The 19,542-nt window shown below is 36.8% G+C and overlaps 3 protein-coding genes and 1 pseudogene across 6 annotated transcripts; all 4 read left to right on the top strand.

Moving 5' to 3' along the window:
- The first annotated feature begins 1,921 nt into the window (after positions 1 to 1,921).
- On the top strand, positions 1,922 to 4,601 carry LOC148934387 (uncharacterized). The gene is made up of 2 exons (XM_089057841.1): positions 1,922 to 2,101; positions 4,236 to 4,601. Exons 1-2 carry the CDS (start codon positions 1,979 to 1,981, stop codon positions 4,335 to 4,337), a joined length of 225 nt encoding a protein of 74 aa, XP_088913967.1. The 5' UTR covers positions 1,922 to 1,978; the 3' UTR covers positions 4,338 to 4,601.
- Positions 4,602 to 7,684: 3,083 nt separating this feature from the next.
- On the top strand, positions 7,685 to 9,839 carry LOC125218538 (uncharacterized). Of its 3 annotated transcripts, none has more exons than XM_048120225.2 (3): positions 7,685 to 7,881; positions 9,380 to 9,490; positions 9,704 to 9,839. In XM_048120225.2, exons 1-2 carry the CDS (start codon positions 7,759 to 7,761, stop codon positions 9,479 to 9,481), a joined length of 225 nt encoding a protein of 74 aa, XP_047976182.2. In that variant the 5' UTR covers positions 7,685 to 7,758; the 3' UTR covers positions 9,482 to 9,490; positions 9,704 to 9,839. The 3 variants fall into 3 exon arrangements, with proteins under 3 accessions (XP_047976182.2, XP_088925811.1, XP_047976181.2); XM_089069685.1 differs by lacking the exon at positions 9,704 to 9,839 and adding an exon at positions 9,616 to 9,688; XM_048120224.2 differs by lacking the exon at positions 9,704 to 9,839 and having other exon boundaries at positions 7,687 to 7,881; positions 9,380 to 9,577.
- Positions 9,840 to 9,863: 24 nt separating this feature from the next.
- LOC125218537 (beta-carotene isomerase D27) lies at positions 9,864 to 11,587 on the top strand. 2 transcript variants are annotated; one of them, XM_048120223.2, is made up of 6 exons: positions 9,864 to 10,388; positions 10,516 to 10,608; positions 10,697 to 10,758; positions 11,016 to 11,122; positions 11,205 to 11,300; positions 11,376 to 11,587. In XM_048120223.2, exons 1-6 carry the CDS (start codon positions 9,864 to 9,866, stop codon positions 11,423 to 11,425), a joined length of 933 nt encoding a protein of 310 aa, XP_047976180.2. In that variant the 3' UTR covers positions 11,426 to 11,587. The 2 variants fall into 2 exon arrangements, with proteins under 2 accessions (XP_047976180.2, XP_088925802.1); XM_089069676.1 differs by having other exon boundaries at positions 11,205 to 11,587.
- Positions 11,588 to 17,112: 5,525 nt separating this feature from the next.
- On the top strand, positions 17,113 to 18,770 carry LOC125223590 (protein CANDIDATE G PROTEIN-COUPLED RECEPTOR 7 pseudogene; annotated as a pseudogene).
- Positions 18,771 to 19,542: the final 772 nt, after the last annotated feature.

Below are 19,542 nucleotides of genomic sequence, written 5' to 3'. Positions count from 1 at the left end.
TGGATGCGAGTTGGGGAGGGGGAGATGGATGGGAGTTTTGAGGCACTCGATCGGTGGGGGCTGCTTTGTGGAGGAGACTTAGTCACATTGGGTGGGTCTAAAAGGCACCAACTAAAAAGAAAATGAAAATGAAATGCATAGCGACGTGGGTCTAAAAGGCACCAACTAAAACGAAAATCTAAAAAGAAAATGAAATGCGTAGGGATACTGTCTAATTAGTGTTTTTATTTTTGTCATGTCATTGTTGAATGGTACAGTGGAGTGGAAGAGTTACTTAGATTATTGTATGTTATGATACATCGTTCTCTCATATAGAATTCTTTTACATCAATGATATTACTCCATACAAGTTGATTTCTTTCTATTTTAACATTTCTCCTCGAGTTAAATAATGGAATTATCTTAATTCAACTTGTCAACAACATTTGTGCAATTTCAGAAGCTTACAACTTAGTTAAAATATCAGTCAATTGATCTTCTAATAGAACAAAAAGATAGTTCAACATATTTACCTTCAATCTTATTTTTGATAAAATGTCAATCCACCTCTATATGCTTTAGTTTTATCATGATATCCTCAAATACTTACTCCTATCTTATCACAAGATAATTAGCATGTTGTGATAGAGGAATGTTGATCTAAGTTACCTTCTATTAAACGCTTTTTTGTATGCCTCACAACTCAGTTTCAACACCGGAAAGAGCAACAACCTTTTGTGTCTTACTTCACCAATAAACAAGATTTTCCACAACAAATTATTAATCAGATGCCAACCTTCAATCTATTGGATTACCTGCCCAATTTGCAAAAGTATATCCGTAAAATTCAAGATGTCCATGCTTCTTAAACAAGACCATTGTTCAACTATCCTTTTTAGGTATCGTATGATTCCTAAGATTGTTTCCATATGATCTGTATGTAGTTAGTGCATGAATTGACTTATTACAATGTCAGATCTCTTACGGAAAAGATAGATTAATTTTCATTCTAAACAATGATATCTTCATATATATACAAATTCAACTCCTCGAACAATCTACAACCCATGATTTTATCATAATGGATGTATCAACTGGCTTACAATATAATAATACGGTCTCAGCAAATAGGTCCAGAACGTAAGCGCTTCTTTTGCCGCAGAAAAATGTATCCTATAATCTCAAAACTTCTATACAAAGAAAATGTTTTAAAAGTCCAAAGTCTTTCATTCGAATTATTATGAGGGGTTATACTTTAGATTCACAATTTCTTTAGTACCGCCTCTCGGAAATATCATACTATCATCTACATAGATGATCAAACAAATTACTTTATCATACATTTTCTTCATAAACAAAGTATGATCAAAGTTGCTCTACTTAACCCATATGTCATCATGGCCTCCGTAATAATGAAATATAAAGAATTCCAATTATTATAATATATTACTCCATCCGGACCCTATTAAATGTCGCATATTTTCTTATTTGGACAGCCTCTAATAAATGTCTCATTTCACTTTTACTATTTTGTAGTAAATGGATCATATTCCACTAATCCATTTTATTCACAATTCTTATAAAACTAATATGTAAAAGTGATGTTCATATTGCATTATTTTTTTCCACTTACTTTCTTTCACAAAGTCAAACAATTTTTAAAAATCCACACCGGTCAAATATGAAATATTTAATAGGGACAAAATGGGGTGGAGTATTTTTTTTTTTATGGATATTAAGTAAGTGGGTTAAAATTGAGTATATTTTTTATCGATTGACAATCTTCATTGAGAAGTTTTGGACAATGCACTTGATTATAGGTTAGTCGGCATTTTTACATGGTATGAAAAAATTACTATCAATAATAATAATTACTACAAATTATTAATTTGTATACATTTATCCAAATTTTATAAATAATGTTTTAAGCAACAAATATACGTCTCTAGAGAAATTGGGCGGTTGAAGTTGAGATCTGTGAAATCGAAAGGGGAGAGAAATGGGTTATGTGCTGCGGGTTAGATTGGCTTCATTCTTTACCGGCGCGGCGCTGGCATCCGCCGCCGGTCTCTATTATCTCCAGAAGGATTACGCAATCGCCCACCACGCCATCTCTCAACAGGTTTCTCTTTCTGCCCCTTCTGCTTTTCTGTTCAAATTTATTGTTTTAATTATTTCTCTTATTACTTCTTGTTCAATATTGGTTGGTGGCTCTCCAATTGTTATACGGAATATCTTCCAGCGCGAATTCAATAATGTCAAAATTCGTCTAGATTAATTAAGTTTCTGATTATGGAAACTAAGATGTTCAGTCGAATCCGGTGAGAGAAGAATTCCATACTTGGTGGTTATAGGAAAAATATTACTACCAATTAGTAATAAAGTCCTAAACTAAATCCTAATTGCATTTTTATTTTGAATTCTAATAGATGAATATTGTAGATGTCAACAATGATTGAGAAATGATACTGGTTAGAATCATGGTTTGCATTTTGCTTTTGTGAAATCTTGAGAGTGATTTTTACATTATTTAGTGAAGATGCTTCTTTAACATTTTGCCATGAACTTGACAACCACTAGGAGTTGAGGTAAAACATATAGTTCATCCTTGATGCAGTGAAAACTAGGTCAACAGTCTACATTGAGCAATGATTTAGTTGTTTGAGTGTTACCTTGATGTTGCCACTCACTCACTTGAATTTAATCTAGGCCTGTTTATGATGCTTGTGCTAATTGCATTCAGTCTCTGCATCTTTGTGCAAAAAAGGTTTGAATGATAGCGCTATAGTTTTGTTACATTAAAATATTAGGTAGATTAGCCTATTAACTTTTCATATCTAGACTAATCACCTAAAGTAAACGAAGCCTAGATGCATAACACTGTCAATAATGATTGTGTCTCCATTTTAGCCTGCTCTCATGTTGTCTCCATAGAGACGAGATGAAATCAACCACTGACATCAATAATCAGTGTTTCCATTCACTTAAATTGTCTCCATTTTACCTGGTACGCATTATGCATTTGTTGGTTATACTATAACTGATTCTGATAAGAGGACACTGTCATGGGCCTTTCTGTGAGCCACAACCCTTGCTTCCTTTTCAACCCTAAGGTACAGCCACAGGTGCTAGTAAATGCCCACAGCCTTGGCTGTTCTTGTGCCTTGTTTTAATGTAAACTAGAAAGATGATTTATAATTTTTATTACAAGAAAGAGCCTATGACATTTTGTTCCTTAGGAAGCTTTAAACAAAAACAAACTGAACAGAGCTCTATCCTTTGATGCTGCCTATTTTTCCGCTTTCCCCGCGTCTTCTTGCTCATTCTCCTCCTTTCAAGTATGACAACCTAAGACCTAACTTGAACATGGCAGACTCAGTATTTAGTAAATTCGATCAACATGAGTTCATCATGCTGCTTCTTTCTTGCTCGGTAAGGTGAGAAACACTACGAAGCATAATTTGGAAAAATAATTATTTTAGGTCATTTGTTGTCCAATTATCTAGCTTAAAATTTGGTATACGTAGAAAAGAGGTGGCTATGGTTCACAAATTGTTAGGGTAAATGAGCAATGGCTATTATTTATGAGCTTGAAACTGAAACATCTTTTTAGATTTATGTTTACATAGTCAAGGATACCTTCGTGTGGATTGAGAAGAACCTAATTTATGCCAATTAATACCTTTGTATAGAATTGGTTTTATATGGTGCGACAACAAGTCATAATAACTAGTACTCCCTCCATCCTCAAAAAATAGACTAGTTTTACCATTTTGGGCCGTCCTCCAAAATTAGACCAAATCTAAATATCAAAAGTTCATAACCAATTACACACCACTAATAATGTGGACCCCATAATCCACTAACACTACCACTACCTCTACCTTTTCCCCAGGCTCTTACTTTTTCTCATCTCTCTCTTAGCAGTCGTGTTGCTCAATCAGTTTCCCATATAACGTGTCAATACAACTCTCCTAGTCATTATAATGAAACCCATTTGTTGGATCTCTTTATTTCTCATGTCTAAATCCAACACAAGGATTTGTAACTTGGATTTACAATGCTGATGAAATATATTAGGGTCAACTGAGAGGTGGTTCTGGATACATGGATCTAAATGGAGTGGAAATGAACTAGTTGATATAATACTGATTTTGATTAAAGTTTTGAGTATGGTGCAGTTTATTTGTTTTGAAATAGATACACTGATTTGTTTTGAAATAGACCTGGTGTAACTGATTTGTGTTTTGAATTAGATGGATAACATTTACAAGTCACTGGACGAACGTGTATCAACATTAGAAAAGTTGAAAACAAGTGAAGCACCAAAGGCCGTGGAAGCTGCTGACTCTGCCTGATTGAATGATATGTTTGGTTTAGAAGCGATATACTGTAGCAGTTCCATCAAGATCCCGAGGATTGCGGAATAAATCTTTGCAACTCCACCTTATTCTGCTGCTCCTTTGTTCATTTACTTGATCCTGCTGCTCCTTTGTTCATTTTACTTGATCCAGGCAGAATGTTGGAATTTAAAAATGTTCATTTCAGCCTCTGGAAATTAAAGAAATGGTGGATGATTGATAAACATTTGAGAAAGGGGTTCCCATGTGTCAACTCATAAATTGTGATTTGTCAAAAGAAACATAACGTCCATCAATAACTGAGAAACAAGATATGATATTTGAAAAAGGTTTATATATTCATAAAAAGTAGCACCAAATTTTGGCTAAAGTTTGTGGTAGTTATTATTTTAAATTGGAGATTTGGAAAAGTTAATTGATTCCTAAAATAAGTAACTTTAGTCAAATTTTGTACTCCTACGAACTATAATGAACTTGATCTCTTTTGGTAAATTTCCCATGAGTTGGAACAAAAAAATGATTTTGTGATAGGTTCATGTAAGAGCATCCACAGTGCCGGCTAGCTGATTCGCGGCGCTGGCTGGTCGGCTAGCCGAACCATTGCAATCGGCCAGCGGCGAATCGGCCAGAAAATCGGCGTGGGCTAGCCGATTCAGGGGCGATGGCCGCCATTGTGGCGTGCCGATCGGCCAGCGCCTATTTTCGGTTTTTTTTTTGAAAACCTATATATACGCGATTTTAGTTTCATTTTCATTTGCACCACTTGTTTTAACGAGTTTTCTCTCTCTCTAACTTTATGTACAAGAGCATCATCGAGCGATGGACAACAACAACGAGTCCAGTCCGGCGACGAGCGGCTCTCATACGCCCACGGTACCTGTGGGATCTGGATGGGGCCAGATGGGCCCAGGGTTTAACGTCCCTTGGGGGCAGTTGATGGGGATGATGGCCGGAGCGCCGGGGGGATGCGGGGGGGGGGAACCAGGGGGGGTATGTCGTGGGGGATGCCGGGCGGGGGGCAGGGAAGCCAGGGGAGCGGCGGGCAGTCAGCGCCAGGGTGGGGAGGTATGCCCCAGATGCAGCAGCAGATGATACGGATGATGTGGCATGGAGGCATGCAACACGATATGCATCCCGGGATGCAGGGGCCACCGGAGGGGGGCGGGGACACGGTCTATCGTCCCTCTCTTGATTTTTTGACGGCTTTGTCTCACACGTCGACCCCAGTGGAGACGCAGTTCACTGGCGATGACCTTCTATCATTGCATGATATGGGGATCGATCTCGGGGATCCGGACACTCTCGTTCCAGCGGGTCGGGCCGCGCCGAAGAAAAAGAAGGGCAAGGGGAATGGCAAGGCAGTCGGCGAGTCCTCGCAGCCTGGTGTTGACGACACTCCCACGCGAAGGAAGTGGACGGAGGATGAGTACGCCGGGGTGGCCAAGGCGTGGTTGACGGTGTGCGACGATCCACTGGTTGCGAACAACCAGCGGGTCGTCAACATGTGGGCGAAGATTAGAGCTGCCTACAAGAGGAACTGCCCGCACGGGAAGGATTTCAGCGGGGAGGAGTGCCGGAAGGGGTGGGAGCGCATTAGGGCCGCGGTCGACCGTTTTTCGGGGTTGTAAGCCAACGCCCTCCGCCAGCTAACTAGTGGGCAGAATGAGGAGGACGCCCGGAGGATAGCGGAGAGTCAGTTCCCCTTGCCGGGGAAGTATAAGGAGTTCCTCTTCTGGGAATGCTATGTGTTGCTGAAGGACTCCGAGAATTTCCGGGTGGGGTGCGACACTGGGTGGCCGAAGAAGCAGAGGCTGAACTATTTCGGCGACTACAGCGGCGGATCCCACGACCTCCCCCCGGATGCTGAGGAGTTTTCGTCCCCTCCATCCGTTGCTCGTCGCCCTCGCCCGGTTGGCCAAAAGCGGACGCAACGGGCAGCGAGGGGAGGATCCCCCCTATCGCCCCATGAGGTCATCTCGGCCCCCCCACCCCCACGCGCGTACACGTTATTCTCGCGTGCAAAGACGGAGGAACGTATGTTCGAGGTCTTCCAAGAGTGGAAGGCCGCAACCGACCCCACGGAGAAGATGTTCCTCTACTCGATGCTCGAGAACATGCGGGTGGATTTGGATGCCTCGAGGGCACTGGTGGAGGGTTCAGACGCGGGCTCAGATACCTCGGGTGGCGGCGGCGACGACAAGGAGTAGAGAGTGGCGGGGCTCGTGTGTGGAAGTCCTTTTTTTTTAAAAAAAATCATGTATTTTTTTTAAACTATGTACCTTTTTTTTTAATGAAATGAATGAATTTTCCCGTATATGTCTCGTAAATTTAATTCCATAATTTAATCGTAAATTTTATTCCGTAATTTAATCGTAAATTTTATTCCGTAAAATATAGTTGTTTTTGAATTATTTTTATTGCGGCTGGCCTATGGCTGACCTAAATCTGATGTGGCAGGTGGATTTTTAGTGCTGCTGACGTGGCAGAGAGACAGAGTGGCTGGCCTATGGCTGACCTATTACCATTGTGGATGCTCTAAAGCTTAAGTTCGTGCTTTACCAATATTCTTAGTGGCCGTTCAGTTTGTTGAACTAAATAGTCATAAGATATAGTCTAGGATAGGCTAAGATGGGCTTTGTCCGAGATTAAATTAGTATTGCATTTTATGTTAATGTTTGGTTGCTTAGATTATGTTTAAGATAATTTTGGTAGTGTTTATTTAATTTCATTTATTGTCTGCCTATAATGTTTATTTTAAGATAATTAGGTGGGCATTCAGTTTTTTTATTACACTTATCTCATTTTAGCAGAAATATCAAATAATTGAATTTGATTAATTATAATATAAAATTATTTATTTAAATAAAATCAAATGTTAATGTTTGATTTTCTATTACGTAACTGTGCGTATACCACCCTCCATAGAAAAAAACAAGAGAAATAAAATCAAATATTAATATTTGGTTTTCTACGACGTGACTGTACGTATACCACCTTCAATTAAAAAAAAATAGAGAAAAAGAGGTGTTAATAATAGAAAGAAAAGGGGTAAAAGGCGGCGGACAAAATAGTCGGAGGGTATGGGGTGAGATGATTTGTCTGGGATTAAAGCTAGTAATTCTACATGGATGCGGGCCTTTTCGGGCCTAGACTATCTGTTGCGGGCCTGAACAACATAGAATTGAACCAACCGAACATCAGATTGCATTCAATCTGCGCATGAATCTGGCTATCCGAACGGGGCCTTAGTTTTTTTTAAATATGACCGTATAGCGCAGGGATATTATTAAGGCCCAAGGCCCAAGTACTTTTGGGTCATCGCCATCTTCATTTTGATTTTTAAGAAACAATTAAATAATTACGACTGCAAAGAATTTGGCGATTGAAGTTGAGATCGGTGAAATCGGAAGGGGCAGAAATGGGTTATGTGCTGCGGGTTAGGCTGGCTTCATTCTTCACCGGCGCGGCGCTGGCATCCGCCGCCGGTCTCTATTATCTCCAGAAGGATTACGCAATTGCCCACCACGCCATCTCTCAACAGGTTTTTCTTTTTGCCCCTTCTTCTGCTGTTTTGTTGAAATTGATTGTTACTATTATTCTTATTGCTGCTTGCTCATGAGATTGGTTAGTGGCTCTCCAATTGTTATACGGAATATGTTCCACCGCGAATTGAATGTATCAAAAATCGTCTAAATTAATTAAGGTTCTGATGATGGAAAATTAAATGATGTTCAGTCGAAGCCGGTGAGAGAAGAGTTCCATACATAGTGGATGAATATTTTAGAGGTTAACAATGGTTGAGAAATGATAGACTTACAGTGGAAATGTGGTGTAGAATCATATTTTGCATTTTGCTTTTGTGAAATGTTGAGATTGATTTTTAAATTCTTTAGTCAAGATAGTTCTGTTTATAACTGATGCCAAGGAAGGTGGATGTGGAAGTGCCATAGTTGGTTTGCATGTTTTGTGTTTATCATTTTCCATGCTCAACACTTGACAGCCACTAGAAGTTGAGGTAAAAAATATAGTTCTATCATCCTTGATGCAGTGAGCAACGATTTAGGTGTTTAAGTGTTCCGGTCGCTACCTTAATGTTGACGCTCAATCTACTTGAATCTAGGCCTAAGCTTGCGACGCTTGTGCGAATAGCATTCAGTCTATGCATCTATGTACAAACAACACTAGAATCATAACACTAAATCACCCAAAAGTAAATGAAGTTTAGATGCATAACACTATCAATAATGATCTTGTATCCATTTTTGCCTGCTTCATGTTGTCTCTATAGGATAGGAAGAGATGAAATCAACCCCGTTAACTTTATTCACGTCTTCAATTGTCAACTCTAATCATCAATAAGCAGTGATTCCATCCATGTCTTCACTTGTCAACTCTAATCTTGTCACTTTACTTGATATCCATTATGCAGTTATTGGTTAGTATATAACTGATTCTCATAACCCTAAATGCCCAGCCTTGCTGTTCTTTTGCCTTGTTTTAATAGCACAAATTGCCTACTTTGTCATTACAACCTGATGCAAACTAAAAATGCTGGACAAGCCATAATAACTAGTATAGTTATTGCATTCCTTCCTGGTCAAGTTTTTCTTAAGCAATCACATTCCCTCAATCAGTTGCCATGTAACATGTGTTGAAGAGATAGCGTCTTTCAGAATAGCTCATTTATACAACTCTACAAGTCATTCAGATGAGACCCATTTGTTGGATCCCCTTCATTTCTCATTACTAAATCTGATAGTAGTACATTGACCTTATCAAATCCATGGTAAGCAAACTCAAGGATCTGCAACTCAGACTTCATCGTAGAGATTTCTGCATCTGTTTATCAGCTAAATGCATCAAATTTAAAATGCTGATGAAATTTAAGGTCAAAACTGAGAGGTGGTTCTAGATAAATGGATCTGGATGGAGTAATAGCTAGAGAGATTAGTGAGAGTGGAAATGAACTAGTTGATAACATGAATATTGGCACTGATTCGAATTTTGTGTATTGGTGTAATTGATTTGTTTTGAAACAGATAGATAACACTTACAAGTCACTGGACGAACGTGTGTCGGCATTGGAGCAGTTGAAAACAGATGATGCACCAAAGGCTGTGGAAGCTGCTGACTCTGCCTAATTGAATGAGGTTTTTTTTGTAGTAGCAATATATTTGTAACAGTTCCATCCAGATCATGCGGATTTCCAAATAAATGTTGTGCAATTTCACCTGTTATTCTGTTTTTTTTTTTTTTTTCATTTTACTTGATTCAGGCTCTGCCTCACACTTGCTGGAATATGGAAATGTTTTATTTCAGCCTCTGGAATAAATTTGTAACATTAACCATATTGTTTCCTGCAGAATGCATTTGAGAAAGGTTGGAATACTGTACATAATCAACAAAATAAAAGGAAAGACATAATCTTGGGCCTTCATCTGGCCTAGTCATATTTGTAGTATTCACAAAAGATATTCATGTAAAAATAATTAAAAAGAAATAATATAAGGTTGTTAGTTGGTGATGCGGCACATGTATGGCCACCATTCTTCCGATAACACACCACCACCACACGCCCATACCATTCATTTTTCCTTCAACTCAATTAAACCCCATATTTTTTTAAAAATTTGTGAATCTTACGATAAGCCAAAACCGGAATTAAAGATGGTGTTAAGTTTGCCGGCAACCAAGTCGTTATTCTCGTCGCCATGTTGGGCGGAGAGACGGAGGAAATTCCATTTACGCAGCAGCACAGTGCGGTGCGGAATAGCAGAGGCTTCGGGACAGCCGGCACCGATGGGGCAGAAGACCAAGTACAAGGACGGGGTGTTGGAGAGAGTGTTCATGAGCCTCTTCTCGCGGAAGATGGACAAGTTCGGGCGCGGAGGAAAAGCGGGGATGGAGGAGAAGGGGCTGTTCGACTGTGATTACGAGTCGTTTGTGGATGTGTCGAGAGGCGTGATGGAGGGAAGGACGCGTCTGCAGCAGCAGCAAGTTGTTAGAGAGGTGCTCCTCTCCATGCTCCCTCCCGGCGCCCCTGCTCAAGTACCCTTCTCTCCCTCTCTCTCAACAAAAACATGGAATAGTTACATTTATTTTTATAGAATGACTCATAAGTTAAAGGAAAATAAATATATGGGTTGATTAATATGGATTGTATTTTGTATGGCAGTTTAGAAAATTGTTTCCACCAACAAAATGGGCAGCAGAGTTCAATGCGGCATTAACGGTGCCTTTCTTCCACTGGTTGGTTGGCCCTTCTGAGGTTTGTATTTATATTTTCTTCTCTCTCTTTATAAGTATTAATTATATTTAAAATTGTTTATCTGAAATTAATAATGGCAATTCAGTAGGTGGTGGAGGTAGAAATAAACGGAGTGAAGCAAAAGAGCGGAGTCCACATCAAGAAATGCAGGTATGTAGTATATATGATACTCTGCGTCTTCCATTTATAGTCTCATTTTGACTCTTCGCGAGTTTTAAGAAATTGTTTGACTTTGTGAAATAAAAAATAGGGAAATGAGTTAGTGGAAAGTGGACCTCACTTTTATATATTGGTTTTATAATAAAATGGAAATAGCAAAATAAGACATTAATTCATAGGGAGTACATTAATTGGATAATGTTATGGAATGGTATTTTGATGGGTTATGATGGAATTGAAATTGGAAGGTACTTGGAGAATAGTGGTTGCGTAGGAATGTGCGTTAACATGTGCAAAATACCAACACAAGATTTTTTCACCAACGAGTTTGGCCTTCCATTGACGATGAATCCAAGTATGTCACCTCACCTCCCTACAGTACTATTCTTGTCTCATTGCATCATCACAACATAATCTACATGTGTAATTAATTGCAGATTTTGAAGACATGAGTTGTGAGATGATATATGGACAAGTTCCACCCTCCTTTGAGGAGGATCCGGTTTCAAAACAATCTTGTCTACCAAATTTTTGTAAGTCTCTCATACATTTATATACCTATATATATACAATCTCTCTTGTTGCTAATCAAATAATTCTTCCTTCAGGCTCCATTGCAAGCCCAAATTCAAGTCTCTGTCCCAAACTAAAAGCATGATATATTTTGGTGGTTGCAACTATCATATTCTCTGTCTGGATTACACCATTTTTTCATCACATATTGTATAAATTCCATCTCGTATATATACAATAATACACACTGTATTTTGTAGTAGCATATGGCTCTTGATATAGTACGAGATAAGGTGGTATTACTGTATTTTTACAGACCTCTTTTAGTAAATATGTCAGCAATATATGTGTATCCCCTACTACTACTACTGAGACACTATGTAAGGTAAAATTTGTCATCTAATTCAATCGATGGAAAGTTGACACCAAAACTTAAATTAATGATACTAACTTTAAAAATTAGTAGAAAAATTTAAAAATTTAAATTACTTGTGAATAACCATTTAAAATAATGTGACCTCTTTCAAACGGCATGGAATGAAATCAAATAATCAATGTTTCTGACCATATCCCTTTAATTTATTCTTTAAAGTTGAATAATTGATTTTATAACAGAAAAGAAGGAAAATATGTTTAATTGATCTACTATAAACTGAATTTAAAGTTTGTATAATTGTATCTGCATATGTGATGTTGGCTTTGCAAAATAAAATAATATCAAGATACAATTTAAGATTAAGTTGTGAGATTATTTTAATCAGGTTAACTTTGACTAATTATCCCATGATTATCTATTTAGTCATAGGGGGTTAAATATGAACCAAACACACAACAAATTAATCCTGAATACAAATTTTGCAAACCGAACGTCTTAATAGTTGACCTACTATTGTGGAAAATAGAATCCATTATTCCCCTACCAGCGTCATTAATCCGCTGAGTAAAGACTTTTAGTTTTACTCAACTGTAGTTGACGATATAAATTAAGGTGTTTATTCTAATAGCTTAGAGAAGTGAATGAGATTATGTATATTTTCCAATTAAATTAATTTACATCTCCTTAAGAGCATCCGCAGCGGTTGAAAAAAAGCTGTTCGTCTGTCCGTACCAGCAGCAAGGACGAGCTCGTCCACCGCTGCAAGCCGTCCGTCCGTGCCAACGGCACTGCGCTGCTCTTAGCTAAGAGCACGTCTGTGCCGCTGTCTGATTGGCCAACGGCTTAGTCGTTGGCATATTCAAATTTTTATTTTTTTATAAAAATTTGAAATTAATTTAAAAAAATATTTTTAAATAAAAAAAAAAAATTTCCCACTTCCCAAAAAATTATATCCGTTTTCTACCCATTTTTAATTTATTTTTCAATTTATTTTCCCCAAAATTGACATTTTCATGTATAAATAACCCCACTTCAACACAAAAAAATCACATTTTAATTATGTATTTTTTTTATTTTCTAGAATTTTGATTATGTATTTTTATTTTTTAGTTTTTAGGATTTTAATTATGTAATTTTTATTTTTTAATGTAGAAATGGTTTTAGTAATTGAAGTATTTAAATTGAATAATAGAATGATGGGATCCTTAGAGCATCCCCATCCGTGCTCTTAGCTAAGAGCACGGAAGTGGGCCCGGACCCACTTTTACTCCTTGTCCTTAGCTAAGAGCACAACACCCACATCCGTGCTCTTAGCTAAGGACACGCTCAAAGATCCTACCATTCTATTATTCAATTTAAATACTCCAATTATTAAAAATATTTCTACATTATAAAAATACATTCAAAAATAAAAATTACATAATTAAAATCCTAAAAAATAAAAATTACATAATTAAAATCTTTAAAAATAAAAATACATAATTAAAATCCTAGAAAATAAAAAATACATAATTAAAATCTTACAAAGATGAGAATATGAGAAAAAAGATGAGAGAATGTAGATGATAAAAAAAAGATGAGAGAATGTGATTTTTTTTGTGTTGAAGTGGAGGTATTTATAGATGAAAATGTGAATTTTGGGGAAAAAAAATTAAAAAATAAATTAAAAGTGGGTAGAAAACGAATATAAATTTTTGGGAAGTGGAAAAATATTTTTTTTTATTTAAAAACATTTTTTTAAATAAATTTTGAATTTAAAAAAAATAAAAATAAAAAATCGAATTAGCCGTTGGCCAATCAGACGTTGCCACGTATGAGTGCTCAGCGGCACGGACGTGCTCTTAGCTAAGAGCATGTCCGTGCCGCTGGCACGGACGGACGAGCTGCAGCGGCGGACGGACGACGGGTGCTCAGCGGCACGGACGGACGGACGGTGCTAAGAGCACCGCTGCGGATGCTCTTAAGCTTGTCCTTGCGGAGAGCACGAATGTGGGTGTTGTGCTTTTAGCTAAAGACAAAGAATAAAAGTGGATCCGGACCCACCCCCGTACTCTTATTTAAGAGCACGGGATGCTTTTAGACTCGTTCGTTAGTCCTATTGTTTGTAATTACCACCATAATGAAATAGACTTTTCAACTCAATAAATGAGTAATTAACCCCACCACAAGCTCGTGGTTTCGCCATTATACTCACCTATAACCCTCCTTTTCCTATCCAGCGGACCGAGTCCAACTTCTAATCCCATTTGTCATGCCAAAAAGGCAAAAACTACATTTTAAGTCATATTTATTATATAATTCTAAAATAAGATGAATCATCTACTTTATCAAACTACTATCTTTTACCTTGCCAAATTCCTGTGAAAAAATCATACTCCCTCCGTCCATGAAAATTCATCCCGGTTTGACCGGGCATGGATTTTAAGAAATATAATAGAAAGTGAGTTGAAAAAGTTAGTGGATTTGTGGGTCCTACTTTTAAAGTATTAGTATCTATATATATATAAAAGGCGAGTTTTGGCCTTCTTTTGTAATATTTATAATGTTTGGGTATAATTTTAAATATTTATGAGTTTTGAATAGTATTTCTAACAATTTAAATATTTTAACTGCAATAATTTGTCCATAAACCATGATTCATAAACGTGGCCCATAATTCAAATAAACAATTGACTATAATCAATATAGCTAATACGGTAATACCTATGAACTGAAAACGTATTTACCCATTAATTGCATAATTTAATCCAATAAAACGTAGTATATCCCAATTAATTGCAAATTTAATCCAATAAAACCAACTTAGCATCAATACTTTCCCTATTCTAGGTATTCATGTTCAGATGTCCCTCCCACCTTTTGGACTTTGGTTCCAATACAAAAGTAATTAATAGTCCGTTAAAAATTTGTGAGCCATTAATTTATTATTGAGTAATTTATAGTAAATGAAATTGACCAAGACAATAAAGATAGATGAATGCGAAAAGGATCGTTTGAAAAAAATACCAAAAGCTACTAGATATTCTATAAATACCAATTCTACTAATCAAAATTTTCATGAGCATGGTAAAAAAAAGTGCATTGTTTGCGGTGATTCTCATGTGGTGGTGTTGCCTCTAACGTGCTATTGTTGTCATGGATCGAACTAATAAGATTTCACCTGTTATTGTCCATCTTCTTCAAGCGATATAACATAACGCTACACCGAGAAGATTGAAGAGTTACCAAAATCGCAAAAGAAGAATGAAGAAGAAGATCGAGGAGTTGCCAGAAAATTGCTGAAGATCATGAAGAATGGAGAAGAGGAAGACGGAGGCGTTGAGTGTACAGAAGAGGGAGGCTATCATTTTTTTTAACCAAATTAACTCTATTGCGTAAAAATATGTCAATTTGATAGTTAGATTTATTTAATTAGTGGGCTTCCATTTATTTAATTAAATTTATATTTGTGTAATTTAATTTAGTTTAATTATTTAGTGTTAAAGAAATTGTTGGGTTTCCATAATTTTTTACTGATTTACGTTCCGTGTTTCAATTTCAGCCATCTCAGGTTTTAGGTTTCCATTTATAATAAATCGGCTTGGTTATGAAATTTGATTGGTTTAATTATATAATTGAGCTATTTTGAAAAAAAATGGATAATATTTTTAAATATATCATTATACACTAAAATTGCATGAACAAAATAAATAAAATTATATTTTTACTTAACATCTTATTCTATATTTCTATGTATATTAAAAAGATTATAATTTTTTATGGATATCTTACTTATACTGTATAAGAAATACTCCCTCCATCCACCAATACAAGACTAATTTTGACTATTATGTAAGAGTACAAAATAAATATAGAGGGACTATTTATATATGTGAATGTAACTAATGAGAAATCAATTAAGAATAAATGAGAATTGTATAAATAGAATTATAGATATAACATGTGAAAAATAGAATAAAATTTCTTATTCTGATTATACAATGAATTACGACATTTTCTAACCTATAGAGTAGAATTATCAATCTGATAATCTCAGTGTACAAGCAAAAATGTACTCTCTCCATTCTTTATTAATAGAGATATTCTTTTACTTTTTACTAAAAATAGAAATGAGTTAATTAACTTAGAACTTCCAAAAAATAAAAAAATGACTCTATTAACAAATAACAGATGGAATATATCATACTCCCTCCGTACACGATTAAAAGACCACATTTGACATGACAAAGATTTTGAAAAATATGGATCCTACTTTGATATTAGTTTTATAATGAAATTTGAGTGAGACAAAATTAGTGAAACGTGGGTTTCATTATCAAAAGGTAATTATAAACGGAAGAAAATATTAGTGAAAGGACTATTGAGACTTTCTTTAAAGTCATAGTAGTATTTAATTATAATTTTAGGTGAGACGAATGATTTTAAACAATGAAAACGAGTTATTTAAACTCTGAGTTTTGTTGGAGAGTGACAAGTAGTTAAGAATGAAATGTTTTAGTTTGTAATGATGGGCTTGATGGTTCTTTTAATTTTATTCTTTGTTATGATAGATTTTTATCTTCTATTCCATAATTTATGTTTGAACATTATATTAATATTGATTTGTACTATATATATTCAATTCTTATATACCTAAAATTTGTTACTCATTTTGTTCATTATTAATATTGATTTTAACTTTTTCTTCAATTAGTTTATAATAAAAATTAAGGTTTTAAAAGTCTGTGCATAGCACAGGTGTGATACTAGTTATAATAAAATGTGAGTATGAATGAGTTAGTGGAATATGAGGTCCATTACCAAAAATAGTAAAAGTGAAATGGGACAAATTTTGAGGGACGGACGGAATGGAAAACTGAAACAAATTTCCGTAAAAGGGGGGAGTAATTTCTTAGGCTTGAGATTGAGACTATTTCACTTGTTACTATATAGTATAATTTTTCTTAATATAAAATTTTGAATACGCCACTTTCTTCATATTCTCTTACTTTTTCATTTTGAAACGTTCCTGAGTAAATAGATCATATTTAATTTTATTATTTTAAAAAATATATTTCCTATATAACTAACTATTTTTTCCTTAAATAATTTTAAAATTAATATGTTAAAATAAGATTCAATTTGCTCACTTTTTATTCACTTTCATTTATATTTTATAAATTAGCGACGACTCAAATAGAACTTGAGGAAGAATATAATATATTAAATACAAATTTAAATCTCCCCAATAGTTAACTACAAATAAGCATGCTTTTTTTTTCTATATATATTTAAAACACACAAATAATGGATCTTTATACCAAAAAAAGGATTTCTCATCTTGATCTAATTATCTTCCAAACATGAAATATTGTTTGAAAAGCATACAAAATTAAAAATATCATTGATGAAACATAAAATAGAAGATAAGACAAGAAAGGAAGACTTATATTTTCCTTATTAGAAGACGACAGTAGGATTACTCGGAAGCATCGGAATAAAACTCCAACCAACAAATATCAAACCATTTCCCCCTTTTTCCTGACCCGAGAGAGACTCGGATCCGACCCGAATCTGAAATGTCTCTCCTTCTCCTCCTCATCCTCTCCTCCGCCGCCCTCTCCGCCGCCGAGATCCGCTCCACCGACACCCGATCCGACTCCCGCCCCTTAATCCTCCTCGACGAGTTCGGCTTCACCCACCGCGGCCAGCTCGAGCTCAACGTCACCAACCTCTCCCTCTCCGGCTCCGCACCCGACCCGCCCGAGCTCTCCAAGCTCGGATTCTTCCTCTGCACCATCGACGCCTGGGCGCACGTCCTCCAGCAAATCGACGATGCGCAGATCAATTGCGTCCTCCAATCCGACGCCATCAAGCGCGTCTTCTCCTTCGATCAACTCCCCCACCCCTCCGCCTCCGCCTTCAATTTCTCCTACGCCGAGTCCTCCGCCGATCAGTACACTCTCATCTTCGCCAATTGCCTCCCGCAGCTCAAGGTCTCCATGAACGTCCGCTCCGCGATGTACAACCTGGAAGGCGGAAGGTCCAACCGCCGCGATTATCTCTCCGCTGGTAAAACAATTCTACCTAGGGTTTACTTCCTGCTCTCCATCATCTATTTCATTATGGCCGCCTTTTGGATCAATGTCTTGTACAAGAAGAGACCGACTGTTTTTGGAATCCATTTCTTTATGTTGGCTGTGGTATTGCTCAAAGCACTGAATCTTTTGTGTGAGGCCGAAGACAAATCGTATATTAAGCGCACTGGATCTGCACACGGTTGGGATGTGCTGTTTTACATATTCAGTTTCTTGAAGGGCATCACTTTGTTCACCTTGATCGTCTTGATCGGGACGGGATGGTCGTTTCTGAAGCCGTATTTGCACGATAAGGAGAAGAAGGTTTTGATGATTGTGATTCCTCTTCAGGTTATTGCGAATATAGCTCAGGTTGTGATTGATGAGACAGGGCCCTTTGGGCAGGATTGGATCGCTTGGAAGCAGGTGTTCTTGCTCGTGGATGTCGTCTGCTGCTGTGCCGTGCTTTTCCCCATTGTTTGGTCGATTAAGAACTTGCGCGAGGCGGCCAAGACTGATGGCAAGGCTGCGGTCAATTTGATGAAGCTCACTCTGTTTAGGCAGTATTACATTGTGGTCATATGCTACATTTACTTCACTCGGGTTGTGGTCTATGGTCTCGAAACTATTACTTCGTATAAGTACTTCTGGACTAGCGTGGTTGCCGCAGAGTTGGCTACCTTGGCATTCTATGTGTTCACAGGGTACAAGTTCAGGCCCGAGGTCCACAATCCTTACTTTGTGATTGATGATGAAGAGGAAGAGGCTGCTGCTGAGCAATTGAAGCTTGAAGATGAGTTTGAATTATGAGAGGATGTAGCATTTGGCATCCTCCTAGTGAACAGTGCTCCCCCCTTATACAGGTCTTCTAGTTATACCTCTGTGTATCTTTTTTCTTCTCTTTTACTTGGATTTTGTTTTTCGCCATGGCTTATATATACGCGAATTAGATTTTAAATTCACAGAGTTGAAATGTCCTGTCAATTTTGTTGAAGAAAATGCTTAGTTGAGAACTCTAGAGAATAACGTTTGTTGTTATAAATCTCGTTGGTCAGCCATCTCTTAGTCTTTCTATGATTGATCATGACTTGGGTTCTATCAATTGTAGAGTACAACTAGGTTCTTTTTAGTGTATCCAATATTGCTTATCAAAGTAGATTTCGAATCCTTGGGTTTCTTGTATGAGCTGTGATTCCAGGTTTTGTGTTGGATTGAAAACTATTAAGATATGGAACCATTTAGATTGGACTTGTGTTCCATACAGTTTTTGAGTCTTTACAGATTTCCCCTCAAGCAAAATCCAACTTCTTTATACCCAATGCAGCATTGAGGAGTTTAGAAGTTGGATGGTGAGTTGGATTTGGATTTCACTGTAGTCTAGTATCCTTTATCTCTTCTGTGTTGATAGTTGAGGGTGATGGTGAATTTCTAGTTGATCTACAGCATAGTAGTGATGAAGTTTCACATTGTTTTGGGAGAAGATTTTTACTCATCCTTATGTTATAGTACTCCTTAGTATATGCTACATCAAAACTTTCTTGGTAATGTTAGAGTTTTGAAATTTATTTTCTCAATCCAACACTGTTTACAGCAAGGAATTCTGATACCATGTTGATTGTTGGGTTATTTATTAGTACATGATTCTGGTCCAGAAAATGGTAGTATTTGCTTATTTTATGACAGACAGCTCTTTCCCTTTTGTACTGTGTCGGTGCCTAATACCAAAGTATTTTTCAGAATGTGGCCTGCTGTACAAATTACTCATTTCAATTATGACACCATTTCATTGCATACAAATCGAGAAGTCTTTATGAAAAATACTTGCGATGT

Source organism: Salvia hispanica, chromosome 1 (genome assembly GCF_029641045.1).
Source record: "Salvia hispanica isolate PSC_SH4W2 chromosome 1, Shi_PSC_v1, whole genome shotgun sequence".
Taxonomy (NCBI): Eukaryota; Viridiplantae; Streptophyta; class Magnoliopsida; order Lamiales; family Lamiaceae; genus Salvia; species Salvia hispanica.
This window is presented reverse-complemented; position numbering and strand designations above follow the sequence as displayed.

Coding starts and splice junctions, on each gene's coding strand:
- LOC148934387 (XM_089057841.1), top strand. CDS start 1,979: ATGGGTTATGTGCTGCGGGTTAGATTGGCTTCATTCTTTACCGGCGCG. Junction 2,102..4,235: donor ACCACGCCATCTCTCAACAG/GTTTCTCTTTCT, acceptor GTTTTGAATTAG/ATGGATAACATTTACAAGTC.
- LOC125218538 (XM_048120225.2), top strand. CDS start 7,759: ATGGGTTATGTGCTGCGGGTTAGGCTGGCTTCATTCTTCACCGGCGCG. Junction 7,882..9,379: donor ACCACGCCATCTCTCAACAG/GTTTTTCTTTTT, acceptor GTTTTGAAACAG/ATAGATAACACTTACAAGTC.
- LOC125218537 (XM_089069676.1), top strand. CDS start 9,864: ATGCGGCACATGTATGGCCACCATTCTTCCGATAACACACCACCACCA. Junction 10,609..10,696: donor GGTTGGTTGGCCCTTCTGAG/GTTTGTATTTAT, acceptor GCAATTCAGTAG/GTGGTGGAGGTAGAAATAAA. Junction 10,759..11,015: donor GTCCACATCAAGAAATGCAG/GTATGTAGTATA, acceptor TGAAATTGGAAG/GTACTTGGAGAATAGTGGTT.